The sequence below is a fragment of the Arachis ipaensis genome, chromosome B05 (genome assembly GCF_000816755.2).
Source record: "Arachis ipaensis cultivar K30076 chromosome B05, Araip1.1, whole genome shotgun sequence".
Taxonomy (NCBI): domain Eukaryota; kingdom Viridiplantae; phylum Streptophyta; class Magnoliopsida; order Fabales; family Fabaceae; genus Arachis; species Arachis ipaensis.
The window spans coordinates 82,590,929-82,613,816 of NC_029789.2; the positions used below are offsets into that span (position 1 = coordinate 82,590,929).

The 22,888-nt window shown below is 39.9% G+C and overlaps 2 protein-coding genes across 2 annotated transcripts; one reads left to right on the forward strand and one right to left on the reverse strand.

Annotated features, from left to right (window-relative positions):
• LOC107640742 lies at window positions 414-1,388 on the forward strand. Its single transcript, XM_016344242.1, has one exon. It carries the CDS (start codon window positions 414-416, stop codon window positions 1,386-1,388), a length of 975 nt encoding a protein of 324 aa, XP_016199728.1.
• On the reverse strand, window positions 7,035-8,207 carry LOC107640743. Its single transcript, XM_016344243.1, has 3 exons — window positions 8,139-8,207; window positions 7,947-8,036; window positions 7,035-7,877 (listed from the first exon to the last, which is right to left on the reverse strand). The coding sequence occupies exons 1-3, from the start codon at window positions 8,205-8,207 to the stop codon at window positions 7,035-7,037; spliced, it is 1,002 nt and encodes a 333-aa protein (XP_016199729.1).

Genomic DNA, 22,888 nt, shown 5'->3' on the forward strand with positions numbered 1-22,888 from the left:
GTTTAATTATCCCTTGATATATGGAAGGTATGCGACTTTAAATTATTCTTGTTAAAAAAAATTTACTTGTAAAATTCGCAGGGTTTTAACAACGTACAGGCTTATATTTATTAATTAATAATACAAAAAGGAAAAACAAGTTGGTAACATTCGATTTTTAGTATGATCTAGACATGCTAGAAGTTGGGTCGTTACAATTTGGTATCAAAGCGGTTTTTCCTGTTAGAGCCTGGGGAATGGACTGAATCATGCTTTATTGCATGCTCTGTGGTGTGTCTCATGCTTATAGGGTATCTATGTGATATGTGTTGCATGAATGTCTTTGTGCTTTCATTCTGATAATGTTCACGCCCAACTTGAGGTATTAAGACTGATCACCTTGGTATTGATTTTTTGGTATGAACAGAATCAGGATGCCTCCACGGAGACGTAGCGATCGGGAAGGGTCTACTGTTAATAATCCGCCACGAAATGATGATAATCTGTTTGCTGCGATTCACGCTATGGCTGAGGCTGTGCGTGAAACAGCGACTGCTACTACCCGAGCAGTTAACCGTCTGGGGGAACGTAATGGAGAGCGTAACAATGACCGTAATGGTGAGAATGGTGGGAACAGTGATGGAGATAACATGAATCATGATAAGCCTATGACATTAGCTGCTTTCTTGAAAGTTAATCCACCGAAGTTCAAGGGTACGACTGTAGCAACTGAAGCTGATAATTGGTTCCGAGGCATAGAAAGGTCCTTGAGGGCACAGCATGTCCCGGAAGAACAGTATGTAGAATTTGCTACTTATATGTTGGAAGGGGATGCTCAGCACTGGTGGCAGGGCATTCAACGTTTACTGCAGCAAGATGAGGGTAATATTTTGTGGGATGTTTTTAAAGAAGATTTCTATAAGAAGTACTTTCCTAGAGCTACTCGTGAGGCAAAGGAGATGGAGTTGATGCAGTTAAAACAGGGAAGTATGTCTGTTGCTGAGTATACAAGGAAGTTTGAAGATTTATGTCGTTTTTCCAAGGTTTGTCAAGGGAATCCAGAAGATTTCGAAGAGTGGAAATGTTTGAAATTTGAAGGGGGACTCCGTGAAGGTTTGTTGAACTCAGTGGTTCCATTGGAAATACGAAATTTTGCGGAGTTGGTTAATAAGAGTCAGCTAGTAGAGGACTGTGCTAAGAAGATAGCTGCAGCTCGGATGAATCGCCCAGGATCTTCTTTTCAGAATTATAATCGGTATACAGCTCCTCAGGGAAGGAATTTTAAGCAGGGAGCAATGCCTTCACGAAGGTACAATCATAATAAAAATGTTCATACACGTCCTACAGGAGGGAATGGAGGAAGAATGAGACAGGATATGGGTAAACGACCTCAGCAGGCGCAGATGTGACCAGTATGTAGGCAGTGCGGAAAGGAGCATGGAGGTAGACCTTGTCAGCTTACAGGCGTTATCTATTTTTCTTGTGGTCAGCCTGGACATATGGCTAAGGACTGTCCGAAGAAGCCAGTACAAGGAATAGATAGGTCGCGACAGCAAGGACGTGTGTTTTCTATGACTGCTGATGACGCAATGAAATCAGACTCCCTAATTCAAGGTCAGTGTTATGTCAAATCTCGACTCTTAACTGTACTGTATGACTTTGGTGCATCACATTCATTTATTTCTGAGACTGTTGCGCATGAATTGGGATTAGATTTCACCATGTTAGATTATAATCTAATAGTTCGTACACCCACATCTCAAAATGCCTTGACTAGTCAAGTATGTCAACAGGTGCCTTTTGTTATTGAGGCTAGGACTTTTATACATGACCTGGTTTGTTTGCCTTTGTGTGGTTTAGATATTATCTTAGGTCTAGATTGGTTGTCCAAGCATCAAGTTTTCCTTGATTGTTTTAAACGAATTGCTACATTTCCATCATCTGAAATGCACACTGAACCAGATGAGTCTTGTACTTTCTATTTGAATTCCCTAAGAGTTATTTCTAGTAATAGTGGGTTAAAGGGTTACGTTCTACTATCGGCTAGCTCAGAAACTAATGAACAAGACTTGGAGCAAATCCGAGTGGTGAAGGAGTTTCCTGATGTTTTTCCGAATGATATACCTGAGTTTCCACCTCAGAGAGAGATAGAGTTTAGTATTGATCTGGTTCCTGGAGCCGGACCAATTTCTATAGCACCGTATCGGATGTCACCGTTGGAACTAGCAGAGTTAAAGAAGCAGTTGAATGAATTGCTGGGGAAGAAGTTTATTCGTCCGAGTGTATCACCATGGGGAGCTCCAGTGTTACTAGTAAAGAAGAAGGATGGTGGAATGAGGTTATGTGTGGAATATCGGCAATTGAACATGATCACAATCAAGAACAAGTATCCACTCCCAAGGATAGATAATCTGATGGACCAGCTGAGAGGTGCGACAGTATTCTCGAAGATTGATTTGCGGTCAGGTTACCATCAAATCCGGGTGAAGGAATCAGATATACCTAAGACTGCCTTTCGAACTAGGTACGGTCACTATGAGTATACGGTTATGTCCTTTGGACTGATTAATGCTCCTGCTGTATTCATGGATTATATGAATCGCATTTTTCGTCCGTATCTAGATCAGTTTGTGGTAGTCTTTATAGATGATATCCTCATCTATTCCAAGACAGAAGAAGAACATGGAGAGCATTTGAGGATTGTGTTGCAAATATTAAGAGCACGGAAGCTATATGCGAAGTTGTCGAAATGTGAGTTTTGGGCGACAGAAGTGGCATTCTTGGGACATGTGATCACACGAGATGGAATAACTGTAGATCCTTTAAAGATCGAGGCCGTAGTACAATGGAAACAACCCAAGACAGTTACAGAAGTTCGTAGTTTCTTGGGGTTAGCAGGATACTATCGGCAGTTTATCAAGGGTTTTTCACAGATAGCTTTACCTTTGACTCGCCTTACTAGGAAGGAAGTTCCGTTTGAGTGGACAGAGAAGTGTGAAGAAAGCTTTGAAACTTTAAAGGAAAAGTTGACGACGGCGCCAGTTTTGGTGTAAAAGAAACAATATTTTAAAACCTGTGTGTTTAAGTTAAAAAGAAAAGGAGTTACAAGTGATATAGCTGTGTACCTGACCTTACAGAGTAAACAGAGAATTGTAAAATGAGCTTTCTGTGATGTTCTAATGCTTGATTTATGATGATTGCTAAGTGATGGAGAGTATGGTTATATGTTAATTATGAGCTTTCGGGCAATGTTTGTGAATGTTGTGCGGGGACGCCCGTATTGTGATGTTGCTTCCCAGACAGGCTGCGGTAGAGTAGTACCAGCCCTGCAAGCTGAATGCTTGGTAGAGGCCTGACTCGCATACCTGCGGTATATTGAGATTTGAGCAAATACCAGCCCTGCAAGTCGAGAGTACTTGGTAGAGGGTATGCGGTACTTAATCTGAGATTAAGTTCTGGGAAGGCCTTATCTAACCTGGAGGGTCGGATTGCGTCGGGTGCGGGTCGAAACCGACAAATGAGCTCATTACTTGCAGTAGGGACAGACATGCATCATACTTGTTTGTGCATTATTTATTGCTAATCTTCTTGTGTTCTTGTTCTATTCCTTGTTTGTTGGAGCATAACTGTGTGATTGCATATTAATGTGTGAATGTGCATTTATTTCCTATTTTCTCTCTTTTTCATGTGTTAGTTTATGTTGCTGTTATGTACATATTACTCTATATTTATTTATACTTCTATGACCACGGACATTATAAATGAACTTAACTGTAAACCCCGACCTTACTAAGAACTCCACAGTTCTTACCCCTTACACCTCTACAGATGGACACGGGAGTCCTATTCTACGAGATTGATCCACCGTACATCCACGGGGACCCGGTGCGTGGCGAGTATTACATCTACTGTGCGGTACCTCGTATCCGTAATTATGTAGTTCGTGGTAGACCTTTCCAGTACCCTATTCGGACATCATACTTTAATCATGATGCACCCTATGACTTTCTTTTATCTTGGTTACACCCCGGCGGACCTGGGATACCTCATCCTGAGGAGCAGATGCCACCTCCACCTGACTATCCTCCTCCACCTGAACCTCCTCTACCTGATGAGCCTATACCTGCCCAGCTTATCCATGAGGCACCTCCTGCACCTTTTGTCCTTGATGAGTGGGGTGTTCCTGTGTTGCCACTCGAGCTTGATCCTTTACCTGAGCCGATCGAGCCTCCTGTCTTTGATGAGCAGCAGGGACATGAGTATGATCAGATCATGGAGGCGCCACCTCCTTCTCCAGACTGTATTTTGATTGGTAGCTATCCTTTTATGGTTCCTGTGGCCAGCAGTGCTTCCTCTGCTATCACTCTGGCAGAAGAAGAGGACGAGGAAGAAGAAGATCCAGAGGAAGATCCTAACTTCATAGTTATCTCCTCTGACAGCGATGACGATGAGCCAGGCGAGGCGCCAGTAGGCGAGCATCACCATTCGCTCGTGATTTTCCGTGCGGTACTATGGACCAGGACTGAGGAGACTTTTTGAGACGCATAGTCTAACTTCAGTACATTAGAGTGTCTCCCTCACTTTTGTTAGCATGATTAGAGGGAATAGGCATATCATAGAGTTAGGCTAGCCTGGGTGCCAGCTTAGGGGCTTTTGGTTAGGCCAGGCCCTGGGGCGTCTTATGTACATATATGTATATACTATATGAGTCAGTGACTTAGGGGTGCTATACTATAGCTCTCTGCTTATATAACTGGGCCACTTCTGTAACATGATGTATATTATAGTGTGTTGTTCCATATTCTGTTATCTTTTGTCTTATGTATGTGAACGTTTAATTATCCCTTGATATATGGAAGGTATGCGACTTTAAATTATTCTTGTTAAAAAAAATTTACTTGTAAAATTCGCAGGATTTTAACAACGTACATGCTTATATTTATTACTTAATAATACAAAAAGGAAAAAAACAAGTTGGTAACATTCGATTTCTAGTATGATCTAGACATGCTAGAAGTTGGGTCATTACACGCATCGCATGGCTAATTCAGTTTTCACGCTTACGCATAATGCATGCGCGCGCGTCGCACCCTGTTTTTCATTTCTTACTTCTTTCTCCTCTCCTTACTCCTTCTTTCCTCCTCTTTTCTTACTTTCTTCTTCTTTATTTCTTTAACTTCTCATCCTTATTCTCTTTCATTCTATTTTCCTTATTGCATTTGCATACTTTCACTCATTGTATTTTAATTTTGTGCATGTTTTCATTTTCTTTTCTAAATTTGATACTTTTTCTTCGGTGTTGAGTTTTCTTGCTCAACTGTGGAATATTTCTTGCATTATTCTGGTGCTTCATGACTTGTTTTATTCTGATTGGGTGATATTATTTATCTGTCAATGCCAATATTTTATGATACCTGTGTTCCTTTTGCACTATTGATATGCCATTTGCTTCTACTGTTTTCTCACTTGCATGTTGTAGCTGCCACGTAATTGAGACCCTCATTATTTGGCATTAACCCAACCATATTTTATTTGTTTTCTATCTTTGTTTTTGGGTTACTTTTCTTCACTTTTCTCTTCTTTCAGGATGGCCACCAGGAAGGGAACCGGAAGACGTTTCAATGGGGCGACAGACAAGTCCATCTGCACATTCTTTGGAGAAAAGCATCAGTTGTAGTAGCCCGTCCACTTGCACATCTTAGCATGCACCAAGGACGGTGCAATCTTTAAGTGTGGGGAGGTTGATAAGCGGATAATTTATACGCTTTTTGGCATTATTTTTACATAGCTTTCAGTATGTTTTAGTTACTTTTACTTATATTTTTAGTTGTTTTTACGCAAAAATAATATTTTTAATTAAATATTATGATTTAATATTTTATTATTTTTTATTATTTTATCATTAAATTTTTGAAAATTAACTTACTTTTACTTTTAACCTTTCAAATTCACTTTTTACCACCCGTAACTACCAATTTTTAGCACAGCCAATTTATACAACATTCACACAACTCAAACACAAATAATCAAGATTAATTTCATGACACCCTACTTGGTTTTGCTGCTCCTAATTCAATTAAACTTTCAGGTGGTCCTTAAGAACTTTTTCCTCCTAAATCACATCAAGAAAACATATATTTAACCATGTTTCCTTGAAACCGAATCAAAAGAGATATGGTGCAGCCAACTCACCTTGATTCCAGCCTTGATAAGTCATATGATCATGTAGAGAAAGAAGAGATGATCATTTTGGTCGGATTGGAATTTTCATTTGAGTTTTAGTTCAGAAGAAATCAAGCTTTGAAGATTTGGAACTAAGAACTTTTCTCTCTTTTTCTCTCTACCTATTTTCGGCCACAAAGTAAAAATGATCCAGCCTTGAGGGTTTTGGGGGTGTAGGGTGAGTTGTGATTGGTTGGCTTGGAGGTGGATTAAAATAATATTAAAATATCTCAGGTGTATAACTACAAAAACTAGATGTATCGGAACACTTGCAAAAACATCTCTAAAAATTATTTTCTGAGCTACTAGCATAAATGACACTAGTAACATATTTATTATGAGAATAAAACATGAATAATGAGGCCTTAGCATTGCTAAAGTCATCAGAGAGTGCTGGTGCTAAGCTGCACCAGTAAATTGTGAACCCGGTTAAACCGGTTTTTTGTTTTTAGTTAAAACTGATCAGGTAACCTTATAATATCATTCAAGAAGCTTCTAATACTAATATAATGATAATATTATCATATTATCTCTATTCTCTCATGAATCGAGTCCGGTTTGTCAAACTGAGACTATTTATGGAAAATAGAATCAAAACTCTTAACCGATACGGTTCAAAAACTAGGTTCTTCGTGACTGCGTTATTGAGCTTGCCTCATAAAAGGTTATATCTTAAAGATGACATAATGACAATGAGGATTGAGATACTTGATGATATATCAGAGGTTCTCCCTTTACTGATCTTCCGGAGGATTATGTGCCTTCGAAAAAGATCTCGTATACTCGAAAATCAGGGTTGTTACATTCTACCCTCCTAAAAGAAAATTTTGCCCTCAAAATTTAACATACGCATAAGAAGTTATAGTATTATCTAGCATAAACAAAACCATAGTGTGGTACTCACCTCGAGTGGAAGAATTATGTGCATTAGTGTTGCCAGTAGTTACGGTAAAAACCTTTCCTTGTTGTTGTGGCCTAGCTGGATTTCGAACAAACCTTTTTGGGCAATTCCTCGATATATGTCCATACTCTCCGCAAGAGAAACAAGTGTGTGTCCCATATCTACAAGCTCTATTACCATGATCCTTCCCACACCTTGAGCATACTGAAATATCCTGAGTTTGCTGAGATTGACCTCCTTCTTCCTCTCCCAAATTATAGTTGTCGTGGTTGCCATTGTTACGAGCAAGAAAGTTACCATTCCGTTTATTTCCATTTTGGCGCTGGAACTGACCATTGACCTTAAAGTTACGACCTTCAGGGGCTAGATCATGAATAAAGTCTCTTCTTGAGGCCTCCCTACAATTTGCTCGAGCTATCGCCACCTTCTTCGAACATTCTTCCACTAGTTTACTTTTATTCACTAGTTCAGCAAAATTTCTTATCTCTAGCGGAACAACGGAGTTCATTAGTTCTCCTCGGAGTCCTCCTTTAAATTTCAAACACTTCCATTCCTCAAAGTCAGCAGGATTCCCTTGGCAGATCATGGAGAAACGGCACAAGTCATCAAACTTATGGGCATATTCTGCAATAGTTGTATTACCCTGTTTCAGCTGCATAAGTTCCATCTCCTTAGCATCACGAGCTGCCCTCGGAAAATACTTCTTATAAAATCCATCCTTAAAAATATTCCAAGGAATATCACCTTCATCTTGTTGCAACAGTCGCTGTATCCCCTGCCACCAATGCTCAGCTTCTCCTTCCAACATATAAGTAGCAAACTCCACGTGTTGGCCTTCCGGAACATGCTGCGCTCGCAGTGATCGTTCGATAGCTCGAAACCAGTTGTCAACATCAGTCGCAATGAGTGTACCTTTAAACTTAGGCGGTTTAACCTTCAGAAAAGTCGCAAGGGTCATAGGTCTTTCGAGATGCCCCAAGTTATTCTCATCATTTCCACTATCTTCCCCATGCTCATTCTCATTCCCGTTTCTCACTTCAAGACGGTCAACAGCCCTAGCCGCTGCTACTGCAGCCTCACGCACTGCCTCAGCCACAGCATTCATGGTAGTCATAAAAGTTTCCTGTTCCCTCTCGTAGTTAACATTAGGAATTCCTTCCCGTACGCCTCGTCTCCGTGAACCCATCGTGGTCCTGTTCACACCAAACAATCATTATTAAGGTGATCAGTCTTAACACTTCAAGTCAAAGGCTAGCCTAGACTCTATACTCACCTAGTCCCTCTAAACAACTAAGGCGAGGGAAAGTATGTTCTAAGCCATCAAAACTCGAGTCGGGTCGAATGTCATCAAAAGGTAGAACATTATCTGCTACTCCTCTGCATGATCAGACATTGGCATAGGACGTCTCTCTGGTACCTCATGAAGTAGCCACACAACAGGAGTCTCGTACACAGGATTTAGGTTAAAGTTCACGTACAAACAGGGGGTAGACATCGGCTGGTCTCATAGTACATACATATAAACAGAGAACGAGATTCACTCTAGACTCAGAAAACTACTTAGAGCGGAATCCTCTTTGCAAAACAGTCATCAGCGAACTACGGAAGTGTACCCAAGCTTCCATCTGAAGGGGGAAGGGAGAGAGAAGGGGTAAGAACTTGGGAGTTCTTAGTAGGGTCGGGGTTATTAGTTAAGTTCATTAATTCCGTGTTGTTTAGCAGACAAATAGCAGAATACAAGAAGCAGTAAATAGAAGATACATATAAATAGAGGAAATAGAGAAAATAAAAAACAGAAAATAAACAGAAAAACACAAGAAAATACAACACAGACACAGAGAATAGAATACAAACAAGGAAAGCATACATTTATACAACAATCATAACAGAGGAAAATGCACAGCCAAGTATGATGCATGTCTAGCCCTAGTGCAGGTAATGAGCTCATTTGTCGGTTACATACCCGCTCCCGACGTTACCTAGCAACCTCTGTCTAGATAAGGCTTTTCTGTTGGCAATATCCACTACAAGCAACCTTTGTCTTGCAGGGCGGCACTTATTAGCCGATATATGCCCAACAGACTCACTATAAGCAACCTCTGTCTTACAGGAGCAACAACATACTCACTGTAAGCAACCTCTGTCTTACAGGAGCAACAACACACTCACTGTAAGCAACCTCTGTCTTACAGGAGCACACTCATCTCGATACCTCTGTAAGCAACCTCTGTCTTACAGCAAAGCATTATAGCAAGGTATCCCAGGAAAGCGTTCTCAGTGGTCGTACCACCATCTATCTGACTGCCTCTCTGCAGCAGATTCTTACATAATCATTCTCATTATCATCATTCATTAACATTCTCATTATTCATCATCTCTTTCACATTCTTATGCAGTACCTCTTTCTTTCTCTGTTCAATCATGCTATACAAACTCTACAGCTTTTACTTTTACAACATCTTAACTCAAACCATTTTTCTTTATCAGATTACTCTTTTCTCTGTATCCCTTTATTCTTTTCTGGTTACTCTATTCTCTGTGTTTCTTTACTCTGCTTTGATTTCTCTGTTTAACGTATGTATTTAAAGCTTATGTAAATTTTGGTATGAATAGTTAGTCTGTCCCAAGTATAGGTTCATTAAGTCTATACTGAAACAGTTTAACTTTTCATATAATACCTAACCCTATTCGCAATTCCAGGACTAACTATGTTGCCCTAGTTCGTTCACTAGTCTTTGTCTGTTTTTCTGTCATTAAAACTTACAGACTTTTTCTTCGATTTTTATCTTTTCTTCAACTTTTTATCTTTTATTTATCTTTGCCTCACTAATATGTTTTTACCACTCCCTAAGTGTTTTATGAAAGTAATTATGAGATTCTATGCTTAAAGTTGTCTTTCTAAAGCTTTTACAGAAAACTGCCTTTTCTGCATTATTTTATTATTTTTATTAAAATATTATTTTTAATTAAATATTATTATTTAATATTTTATTATTTTTAATATTTTATCATTAAATTTTCGAAAATTAACTTACTTTTACTTTTAACCTTTAAAATTCACTTTTTACCACCCGTAACTTTTAATATTTCTACTTTTACCACCCTAACTTTCAGAAATTACCAAATAACCCCTCAAACACCAAAATAATTACAACCTTGCCCTTTTTAAGATCTAAAAGGTGTTCTTCATTGTTCTTCATCACACTCAAAGTGTTCTTCATGTTCTTCATAAATTCTTCAGATTCCTTCTCTGTTTTTACCCGTTTTTCAGTCTTTTCAGCAACTGATTTTTACTATAATTCATAATAAATTAGCAGCCACTAAAACCCCATCTTTTCTACATGATTTCAACACAAATTAAACCTCAATTTAGGCTTAGGGTTTCGTTTTTCCAGCTGCCCAAGAACATGAACTTTAAAGCTTGAATTTCATCAAATTTCATCAAAATTTCACCAAATTTTCACCAAGAATCAATCATATATGCAACCAATTTTTAGCACAGCCAATTTATACAACATTCACACAACTCAAACACAAATAATCAAGATTAACTTCGTGACACCCTACCTGGTTTTGCTGCTCCTAATTCAATTAAACTTTCAGGTGGTCCTTAAGCACTTTTTCCTCCTAAATCACATCAAGAAAACACATATTTAACCATGTTTCCTTGAAACCGAATCAAAAGAGAGATGGTGCAGCCAACTCACCTTCATTCCAGCCTTGATAAGTCATATGATCATGTAGAGAAAGAAGAGATGATCATTTTGGTCGGATTGGAATTTTGATTTGAGTTTTAGTTCAGAAAAAATCAAGCTTTGAAGATTTGGAACTAAGAACTTTTCTCTCTTTTTCTCTCTACCTATTTTCGGCCACAAAGTGAAAATGAGCTAGCCTTGAGGGTTTTGGGGGTGTAGGGTGAGTTGTGATTGGTTGGCTTGGAGGTGGATTAAAATAATATTAAAATATCTCAGGTGTATAACTACTAAAACTAGATGTATCGAAACACTTGCAAAAACATCTCTAAAAATTATTTTCTGAGATACTAGCATAAATGACACTAGTAACATATTTATTATGAGAATAAAACATGAATAATGAGGCCTTATCATTGCTAAAGTCATCAGAGAGTTCTGGTGCTAAGCTGCACTAGTAAATTGTGAACCCAGTTAAACCGGTTTTCTGTTTTTAACTAAAACTGATCAGGTAACCTTATAATATCATTCAAGAAGCTTCTAATACTAATATAATGATAATATTATCATATTATCTCTATTCTCTCATGAATCGAGTCCGGTTCGTCAAACTGAGACTATTTACGGAAAATAGAATCAAAACTCTTAACCGATACGGTTCAAAAACTAGGTTCTTCGTGACTGCGCTATTGAGCTTGCCTCATAAAAGGTTCTATCTTAAAGATGACATAATGACAATGAGGATTGAGATACTTGATGATATATCAGAGGTTCTCCCTTTACTGATCTTCCGGAGGATTCCGTGCCTTCGAAAAAGATCTCGTATACTCGAAAATCAGGGTTGTTACACTCATGATGTTTGCATTTGTACATTAAATATTTGTTGATTGGTTAAATGAAGAACAAAGTTTTAGAAAGTAGGACAAGAGGAGATTAGAGTGAATTAACTCTAGACACTTGAACGATTAGAGCGCATACACACTTCCAGTGAGGGATCAATGCTTGATTCTGTGTTCCCGGCTTTTATGAGCTATAGATAGGTTGCATATCATAAGTTTTACCATTTCCCTTCACTCCTTTATAGCTTGTCTTGAGCTTAGCATGAGGACATGCTAATATTTAAGTGTGGGGAGATTTGATGCACCACTATTTCATGGTACATTTTATGCTAAATTGAATGGATTTTATCCATTATTCTCACACTTATGCATATAAATTGCACATTTTACATTTTCCTTCCTAATTCTGTGCTTTGATTGAACACATGCTTCTTTGGCCTTAAAATTGCTAATTATTAATCCTCTCTTATTACCATTTGATGCCGTGATATGTGTGTTAAGTATTTTCATGGTTTATAGGGCAGGAATGACATAGAGGATGGAAAGGAAGCATGCAATAGCAGAAGGAATACAAGAAATTGAAGGAGTTTGCTAAGCTGTCAAGTCTGACCTCTTCATACTAAATCGATCATAACTTGAGCTACAGAGGTCAGAATGAGGGGGTTCTAGTTGCATTGGAAAGCTAACATCCGGGGCTTCAAAATTTAATGCAATTTTCCATAGTTGCCATGCAGATAGGTGACGCACACGTGTGCATCATGCGTACACGTGACCTTGCAAAAGTTCAGCGACGCGTACGCGTGAGCGACGCGTATGCGTGAGTGACGCGTACGCGTTTCAGAGTCACGTGCTGGACGTATCAGAAATCATTGGGGGCAATTTCTGGGCTATTTTTGGCCCAAGCTCGAAAACATAGAATAGAAGCTGCAGAGTGGGGGAATCAGGGAAACAACTTTCATTCACATAATTTTAGCTTTTAGATGTAGTTTCTAGAGAGAGAGGCTCTCTCCTCTCTCTAGGTTTTAGGATTCATAGTTTTATTCCTTCTTAATTTCAGCATTCTATCTTAGTTTAATTTAGTTTCTCTTCTACTTTTAATTGTTCTAGCATTCTAGTTTATCTGTTTCCCTTGTTGATTACTTTATTTTCCCCATTTAGTTATGAATTCTCATGTTAGATTTGATTTTCTATTTAATGCAATTTGAGGTATTTCATATTTATGATTGCTTTCTTCAATTTATGTTTTTGATGCTTTCAATTGGTTGTTTGGATTTTATTATCTCTTATTGCTTTTCTATGCTTTTATGTTGTGCCTTCCAAGTGTTTGATAAAATTCTTGGGAGGGTTTTAAGTTAGATTTTCCCATTCTTAACTTGGATTGATTAATTGGAGACTCTTGAATTATCAACGGTCTTTTATTGATTGGTATCTGAGACTTGCTAGTTGATTTGAATTCCACTAACTCTAGTCTTTCCTTGAGAGTTGACTAGGACTTGAGGAATCAAATTGATTTATCCACTTGACTTTCCTTCATAGTTAGAGGTTAACTAAGTGGGAGCAATGGACAATTACTATCATAATTGCTAATGATAATGAGGATAGGAATTCCAATTCTCAATACTTGTTAAGACTTTTCTTAATTATTAGTTCATTTTCTTGTCATTTACATTCCTTGTTCAAGCTTTCAAAAACCCAAAAATATACTATCTCACAACCAATAGTAACATACCTCCCTGCAATTCCTGGAAAGATGACCTGAGGTTTAATACTTCGGTTATTTTTATTGGGTTTGCTTAAGTGACAAACAAATTAAATTTGATTGAGGTTTAATTGTCTGTTTAGATCTATACTTATAACGCGCTTATTTTGTGAAATTCTTTATTGACAATTTCTCCCCCATCAGTAACCCTTCTAGGTTTTGGCTTTTTAGGCCTCGTTTTGGCTGTAGACTTAGCCCTTTCTTGACCGTAGATACTGGATAAGTAAACTATAGTTACTGGTGTTAGTCCCGGTCTCCCGACCTCATCGACTGACTCTGAGTGGTGCCCCCACTGTAGGTATGGCCCAAGGTCCTGTCGCGAGGGTTCCCGTTGCGAGAGCACCCTACGACCAATATGCCTGGGTGACCTCGGACGTGAAGGATACCCTCAATCAGATGCCTTTAGAGGAACTTACTGAGTTTCGACAAGCCGACTACCTCTGCGGGGGAGGCCCTGAGGAAGCTAATTACGGGGTGTTCATTCCCGCTGACCACGAGCGGATATTCCATCTGAACTTAAACACTCCCTAGGTCACCGATTGGATCTGGATGTATAAGGCGATGTTCACCAACTTGGGGGTTCGCCTCCCCTTTCCCCCTTTCAAATGGCACTGCTTAACCGGTGTGACGTGGCGCCGTCTCAATTGCATTCGAAAAGTTAGGCTTCTATCCACTGTTTCAAGATGGTCTGTGAATATTTAGAGCTGCCGACCTCCGTTGAGGTGTTCTTATTTCTTTTTACCCTGACAAACCCTTCTAAAGAGGGGAAGGCCAAAAAAGGGTTCATATCCTTCCAATCAGCCCAAGGTCGGAAGATCTTTGGCCTGTTCGAAGATTTCTACCACGCTTTTAAGGATAAATAATTCAAGGTTAACCCGGCCGAAAGTCGGCATCCCTTTTGGTTGACGTTAGAAGGAGAACGTCGCATCCCGACCTATTGAAGTTTTCGGGCGGGGTCTAATGCCTTCACAAAGGTGACATACAAGGGGTTGTCTCCCGAGAACAAGAAGGTTGCCGACGTTCTGTTGGTTATCTTCGGCAAGAACCATGTTAACCCCCATCTCCTTATAGGGGATCAGGATATGGCTAGGAGTTATATTGGTGGGTGGTTTCCTAGTCACTTATTCGTGTTCGTTATTTTTTGTTATTTGATTGACCGTTTTACTGTCTAACGAGCTTTCGTCTATTGTTGCAGTACCAATGGCTAGCGAACAGGTTGGACTTGATGCTTTTTTCAACACATTTCTTCTTGAGGGTAGTGATGATGACTTTGCCACCCACACTAACGAGGTGCCTCATTCTTCTGCTGCCGAGGCTGAGGCCCAGTCCCCAACCGGCTGCAGAAGTAGAGGGTGAAGGTCTTGAGGTTACTGTTGTCAATAACCCAAGGAAAAGGAAACCGTCCTCCAGCCCTGAGGGGATCCTCACGGTAATGGAGAAGAATTTTGATGCCGGGACTTTTATTGATTCTTAGCTCCTGCCCGGCACGGAGGACTTCTTCCATGGTGGGGATCTTTCTTCTCAAGTCAAATGGGTGTACCGAACCTTGCTCTGGGCGGCCGCCATAGCGAGGAAAGCGGAACCCATCTTGGCTGGGGCACGGTCATTGGAGAACAAGCTTCAATCTTCAATCAAAGCTAATGAGAAGTACAAGGTTGAGGTGAAGTCACTTCAAACACAGCTAGCTACCTCCGAGGAGAAAGTTAAGGCTTCCGACGCAACGGTTGCGCGACTTGCCGAGCGAGAGCTTACTTCTGTGGTTTCCGGGGTGATCAGTCCCGGGATGCTGTGTAGTTATATATTTTAAATAATATTGAAATATGAAACAAGAATAGAGACGATCAGAGTAGCCTGTAAACAACTATATCATGATAAATTGCAAGTAAACAACTAATGGGAGGTAATGTAACATGAAATGAAATGGGTCTTACAAAACCAGTACATTGCCTGCCCGTCGGGTGTGCTCGGGCTTCTAAGAGTAGAACCTTCTTAGGTTCCTTGCATTCCATGTTCTCGGGACCTCCATTCCTTCCAGTCATTCCAGCTTATAAGCTCCGTTACCGACTACTTTTTTTACCCTGTATGGGCCTTCCCAATTGGCTGTCAACTTTCCTTCCCCTGGTGCCGGGCGTCTGACATCGTTGCGTCGCAAGACTAGGTCGCTTAGCTCAAAATCTCTTTTTAGTACTTTGGCATTGTAACGTAGGACCATCCTTTGTTTCAACGCCATTTCTGACAAGTGGGCCATCTCTCTAGTCTCATCTAGTAAGTTCTTTTCTATAGCCTCTTCAACTCCCCCCAAGAGTAGTCGTGGGCTTGGTTCCCCGATCTCTACGGATATTATCGCGTCAACCCCATAGGTGAGCCTAAAGGGGGTCTCCCAGTGGAGGATTGTTGCGTTGTGCGATAAGACCACAGAACCGATGCTAGCTCGTCTGCCCAGGCACCCTTCTTCTGGTCAAGCCACTTTTTAAGACCCAGTAGGATAACCTTATTTGCTACCTTGACTTGGCCGTTAGTTTGGGGGTGTTCCACGAATGAGAAATTCTGCTTTATCCCTAGGCCAGCGAGAAATTTCCCGAATTTTTTGTCGGTAAACTATGTACCGTTATCCGAGATGACGACCTCCGAGATTCCAAATCTGGCTATTACTTGCCTCCACATGAACTTTTGGAAAATTGCTGAGGAAATGCTGGCCATTGGTTCGGCCTCCACCCACTTAGTGTAGTAGTCGATGGCAACAATCAGGTACTTGACCTGCCTAGGTCCGACCGAGAAAGGTCCTAACAGGTCGACACCCCATTGGGAGAATGGTCGGGAGGCCATTAGTAGGATCAGCTCAGCCGTCGGTGCCTTGTGAAAGTTGGCATTTTCCTGTTATCTCTTGTATTTCTTCACGAATTCTTTGGAATCTGCCATCATTGAGGGCCAATAGTAGCCGGCCCTAACGAGTTTCTGAGTTAAGGCCTTTCCTCTGATGTGGTGGCCGCAGCACCCTTCGTGGACTTCTCTTAATACGTAGTCCGTCTGGTCGGGGCGCAGGCACTTCAACAGGGGTTGGTTGAGCCTTTTCTTAAACAGCTGGCTCTGTATTATTGTATACTTGGCCGCTTCTCTCCTCAGCGCTTTCACCAACTTTTTGTCATCAGGGAGTTTACCACTTTCCAGGAAATCGGCGATTGGGTCCATCTACGAAGGGCCTCCCTGGGTTATATGCAAGGTCACTGATGGTTCTTTGACCAAACATTGAATGAGAGATCGATTCCCCGTCCCTGGCTTTGTCCTCGCCAGTTTTGATAGAAGGTCAGCTCGTGTTCATCTCTTTCAGAATGTGCTGTATCGTGACCTCATCAAACTCCTCACTCAGCTTCTTGACCCTCTCCAAGTATTTTTGCAGCAGTGAGTCCCTGGCTTGATACGTTCCATTAATCTGTGATGTGACGACCTGAGAGTCACTACATACTTCCACTTTGGAGGCCCCGACCTTCCTTGCCAAAAGTAGGCCGCCAAGAAGGGCCTCATATTCTGCTTGATTATTGGACACCGGGAACTCGAACTTGACCGATTGTTCATACATGACTCCCGTTGGGCATTCTAGGATGATTTCTGCTCCCCCGAATGTTTGGTTAGAGGCTCCGTCTACATGGAGCTTCCACCGTGTGCTCGGTGATTCGAAAGGGTTTCCCATTACTTCAACCAAGAAGTCGGCCATTGGTTGGGCCTTGATTGCGTGTTTGGGTTCGTACTGTAAGTCATTGATGAGCGGATAATTTATACCCTTTTGGAAGTGTTTTTATATAGTTTCTAGTATGTTTTAAGTGCTTTCTATTATATTTTTATTAGTTTTTATTCAAAAATCATATTTCTGGACTTTACTATGATTTTGTGTGTTTTTTTGTAATTTCAGGTATTTTCTGGCTGAAATTGAGGGACCTGAGGAAAAATCTTATTCAGAGGCTGAGAAAGGACTGCAGATGCTATTGGATTCTGACCTCCCTACACTCGAAATGGATTTTCTGGAGCTACAAAAGTCCAATTGATGCGCTCTTAATTGCGTTGGAAAGTAGACATCTTGGGCTTTCCAGCAATATATAGTAGTCCTTACTTAGCTCGAGATTTTGTAGCGCAAACTGGCGTTTAAACCCTAAAATAGAAGTGGATCAAGCTAAGGTAGAGGTAATTGAAAAATTACCACTTCCCACCAATGTTAAGGCAATTAGAAGCTTTTTGGGATATGCAGGATTCTACAGGAGGTTTATAAAGGATTTTTCAAAAATTGCAAAACCTCTGAGTAATCTGCTAGCTGCTGATACACCATTTGTTTTTGACACAGAGTGTTTGTAGTCCTTTGAGACTCTAAAGGCTAAGTTGGTCACAGCACCTGTCATTTCTACACCAGACTAGACATTACCATTCAAATTAATGTGTGATGCCAGTGACCATGCTATTGGTGCAGTATTGGGACAAAGGCATAACAAGCTTCTGCATGTCATATACTATGCCAGTCATGTTCTAAATGACGCACAGAAAAATTACACAACCACAGAAAAAGAGCTGCTTGCAGTGGTTTATGCCATTGACAAGTTTAGATCCTATTTAATAGGATCAAAAGTGATTATCTACACTGACCATGCTGCTCTTATGTATCTACTGACAAAGTAGAATTCAAAACCCAGGCTCATAAGATGGTGCTGCTTTTGTAAGAGTTTGATATAGAAATATGAGAGAGAAAAGGGACAGAGAACCAAGTAGCTGATCACTTGTCCCGAATAGAACCAGTAGCAGGAGCGTCCCTCCCTCCTACTGAGATCTCTAAAACCTTTCCGGATGAGCAACTCTTTGCCATCCAGGAAGTACCATGGTTTGCAGACATTGCAAACTATAAAGCTGTGAGATTCATACCTAAAGAGTACAGTAAACAGCAAAGTAAAAAATTAATTTCTGATGCAAAGTACTACTTGTGGGATGAACATTATCTCTTTAAGAGATGTGCAGACGGAATGATCCGCAGATGCGTGCCTAGAGAAGAGGCACAGAAGATCCTATAGCATTGCCATGGATCACAATATGGAGGACATTTTGGAGGTAAGCGAACAGCCACAAAAGTTCTCCAATGTGGCTTCTACTGGCCTACCCTCTATAGAGACTCCCGAGGTTTGTACGTAACTGTGACAGTTGCCAGAGAGCTGGTAATCTGCCTCATGGTTATGCCATGTCTCAGCAAGGGATCTTAGAGATTTTGTTGTTTGATGTATGGGGTATTGACTTCATGGGGCCTTTCCCACCATCATACTCAAACACTTACATTCAGGTGGCAGTAGACTATGTATCTAAATGGGTAGAGGCAATTGCCACACCCACTAATGATATTAAGACAGTGCTAAAGTTCCTTCAAAAGCATATCTTCAGCAGGTTTGGTGTCCCTAGAATACTAATCAGTGATGGAGGGACTCATTTCTACAATAAACAGCTTGACTCTGCTCTGATCCGATATGGAATTAACCACAAAGTGGCAACTCCATATCATCCACAGAGAAATGGGCAGGCTAAAGTCTCAAATAGAGAACAAAAACGAATCCTGGAACGAACTGTAAGTACCCGTAGAAAGGATTGGGCAAGGAGTCTGGATGATGCTTTATGGGTATACAGAACTGCATTCAAAACTTTTATAGGGACCTCTCAATACCAACTTGTGTATGGAAAAGCCTGTCTCCTGCCAGTGGAACTGGAACACAAGGCCTATTGGGCAACCAGATTCCTAAACCTTGATGCCAAGTTAGCTGGAGAGAAATGATTACTCCAGTTGAATGAGCTAGAGGAATTCAGACTAAATGCTGTCGAAAATGCAAAAAATTTACAAGGAGAAAGCAAAATGGTGCCATGACAAGAAACTGTCATCCAGAGTCTTTGAGCCAGGACAGAAGGTTCTGCTGTTTAACTCTAGGTTCAAACTATTCCCTGGGAAATTAAAATCCCGGTGGAGGAGATCATATGTGATTACAAGTGTGTCACCATTTGGATATGTAGAGCTTCAGGATATTGACTCCGACAAGAAGTTCATTGTTAATGGACAAAGAGTCAAACATTATCTTGAAAGCAATGTTGAGCAAGAATGCTCAAAACTGAGACTAGATTAAAGCTCAGTAAAGTCCAGCTAAAGACAATAAAGAAGCCCTTGCTGGGAGGCAACCCAGCCATTAGCAAAGTTTATTTGTTATTTAAATAATAATTATAAGAGTTTGATATGAATTATCTTCAAGGTTAATTATCAATTGCAGGAGTTTATAGAGTTACAGAAGGATTCAGAGCATAAAGCAGAGAAAAGGAGCTCACTGGCACGAAAACGCCAGTATTGCTATTTTGGGCGTTAAACGCCAGAATGGGTACTATTCTGGGCGTTTAATGCCAGTAAAGATACCATTCAGGGCGTTAAACTCCAGAATGGGCACCATTCTGGGTGTTTAATGCCAGAGTTGCAGCATCCTAGGCGTTTAGAAAAACGCCCAGTGATACCTGGCTCGCGTTAAACGCCCACAATGGCCAACATATGGGCGTTAAACGCCAGAATGGAAACCATTCTGAGCGTTTAACGCCATAAAAGGCAGGGGGAGGAGATTTCGTTTTCACTTCAAATTTTTCAAACTTTCATGTTTTAAATCATAATTTTCTGCATCAACATGTTACAAATTTTCATCACTCACATTTAATCTTCAAAAATTCAATAATCTTCTAAATCCCTTTTCAATTTTCTTTCAAATCCTTTCCAAATTTTTTTCAAAATCTCATTTATCTTTTCAATTCCTTTCCAAATCTTTTCCAACTCATCATATCTTCTTTTAATTCTTAGATGCATCAACAAATTTTCAGATTTAACTTCTTTATATCTTTTTCATATCATGATTCAATTTTTTTTACCAATCATATCTTTCTATCATATCTTTTTTAAAATTTTTGAAACCCCACCCCTCCACTTTTAAATACACGTTTGGCCACCCCCTTCTCTTCCACAATTTGAATTTGAATCTCCTCATATTTCTCTCCTTTCCTTTCTTTTGCTAGAGGACAAGCAAATCTCTAAGTTTGGTTTGTTTTTCCGTGATCACCGAGCTAAGACACATTAAGATCATGGCCCCTAAGGGAAAATAAACCACTTCAAGAGGCAAGAAAGAGAATACTCCAAAGCCACTTTGGAATCAAGAGAGGTTCTTAACCAAAGAACATGCAGACCATTATCACAAAATAATGGGTTTGAGGTCAGTGATCCCAAAAGTTAAGTTCGATCTGAAAGAAGACAAATATCCGGAGTTCTAAGAACAGATTTGAAACAGAAGTTGGGAAATTCTAGCCAATTCTGAAACAAAGGTTGGAAGAAACATGGTTCAGAAATTCTACTCAAATCTGTTGCTGACAGATAAGCAGAGAATGATTGGAACTGCCTTCCATACCTTTCAAACTATGGTCAGAGGGAGGATTATCTACTTTCACCTTGACAAATTAAGAGAGGTCTTCAAGCTGCCTCAACTGCAAGATGATCCAGAATCCTTTAATAGGAGAATGGTGAGAATAGATAAATAGTTGGACCAAGTTCTAGAGGACATACGCCTCCCTGGAGCCAAATGGATAACCAACTCAAAAGGTGTCTCAAACTAACTCAAGAGAGAAGATCTCAAACCAGTCGCTAGGTACTGGCTGGACTTCATTGGGCATTCTATACTGCCCACTAGCAACCGCTCTGAGGTCACTATCAAAAGAGCAGTGGTGATTCATTGCATTATGCTGGGAAACGAAGTGGAGATTCATCATCTGATTTCTTGTGAGATCTACACAATTTCAAATAAGAACTCCACTAAAGCCAAATTAGCTTACCCAAGCTTAATCTCTTTGCTATGTAAAGATGCTGGGGTAAAGATGGGAGTAGATGAGTTCATCCCAGTCAAGCACCCAATCACCAAGAAGTCAATGGAAGGACAACAAGTGCAAGATAACTCCATCAAAAGGAGGGCACAAGAGTTCCTCCCAGAAATGCCTCAGATTGACTACTGGACCCGTCTAGAAGCATCTGTCACCAAGATGCAAGAAGCTATGGATCAACTTAAGGAGGATCAACAAAATCAAAATAGCATGCTTTGCAAGCTTCTTAAGCAACAGGAGAAGCAAGGGCGTGAGTTACAGGAGCTGTAGCGCCAGAAGCTCTCCCTTAAAGAGCCAGGCATCCCACAACTTAAATGAGTACTTACCTCCCCCAATGCAGGTTGTTGAGTCCTAACTCTGTGATAACTTTTGTTATTAGAGATCAATTTTAAGGGTCATTTATTTTTATGTTTTTAATTTTCTTTCTTCTATTATTCGTGGTCTGCTTTTATGTTTATTTTAAGTCTTATTTTTATTTCATGATTAATAAAATTCAGAGTCTATGCCTTAAAGCTATGAATGTCCTATGAATCCTTCACCTTTCTTAAATAAAAAAAAATTGGTTTTAATTACAAAAGAATAAGAAGTACATAATTTTGAATTATATCTTGAAATTAGTTTAATTATTTTGATGTGGTGACAATACCTTTTGTTTTCTGAATGAATGCTTGAATAGTGCATATTTTTGAATTTGTTGTTTAGGAATGTTAAAAATTTTTGGCTCTTGAAAGAATAATGAAAAGGAGAGATGTTATTGATAATCTGAAAAATCATGAATTTGATTCTTGAAGCAAGAAAAAGCAGTGAAGAACAAAGCTTGCGAAAAAAAAACAGAAAAAGCCAATAGCCTTTTAAACCAAAAGGCAAGGGTAAAAAGGATCCAAGGCTTTGAGAATTAATGGATAGGAGGGCCCACAGAAATAAAATCTTGGTCTAAGCGGCTAAACCGAGCTGTCCCTAAATATGTGCTTATGGCATGCAGGTCCAAGTGAAAAGCTTGAGACTGCGTGGTTAAAATCGTGATCCAAAGCAAAAGAGTGTGCTTAAGAACTCTGGACACCTCTAACTGGGGACTTTAGCAAAGCTGAGTCACAATCTGAAAAGGTTCACCCAGTTATGTGTCTGTGGCATTTATGTATCCTATAGTATTACTGGAAAACAAGATGCTTAGGGTCACAGCCAAGACTCATAAGGTAGCTGTGTTCAAGAATCAACATATTAAACTAGGAGAGTCAATAACACTATCTGAATTCTGAGTTCCTATGGAAGCCAATCATTCTGAACTTCAAAGGATAAAGTGAGATGCTAAAACTGTTCAGAAGCAAAAAGGCTACAAGTCCTGCTCATCTAATTGGAACTGAGCTCATTTATAAGTTTGGAATTCTGTGTATATTCTCTTCTTTTTATTCTATTTTTTTTTCAGTTGCTTGGGGACAAGCAACAATTTAAGTTTGGTGTTGTGATGAGTGGATAATTTATACCCTTTTTGCCAGTGTTTTTATATAGTTTCTAGTATGTTTTTAGTGCTTTCTATTATATTTTTATTAGTTTTAATTTAAATATCACATTTCTGTACTTTACTATG

Coding starts and splice junctions, on each gene's coding strand:
- LOC107640742 (XM_016344242.1), top strand. CDS start 414: ATGCCTCCACGGAGACGTAGCGATCGGGAAGGGTCTACTGTTAATAAT.
- LOC107640743 (XM_016344243.1), bottom strand. CDS start 8,207: ATGAATGCTGTGGCTGAGGCAGTGCGTGAGGCTGCAGTAGCAGCGGCT. Junction 8,037..8,138: donor GGGCTGTTGACCGTCTTGAA/GTGAGAAACGGG, acceptor ACTTTTCTGAAG/GTTAAACCGCCTAAGTTTAA. Junction 7,878..7,946: donor GATCACTGCGAGCGCAGCAT/GTTCCGGAAGGC, acceptor CATTGGTGGCAG/GGGATACAGCGACTGTTGCA.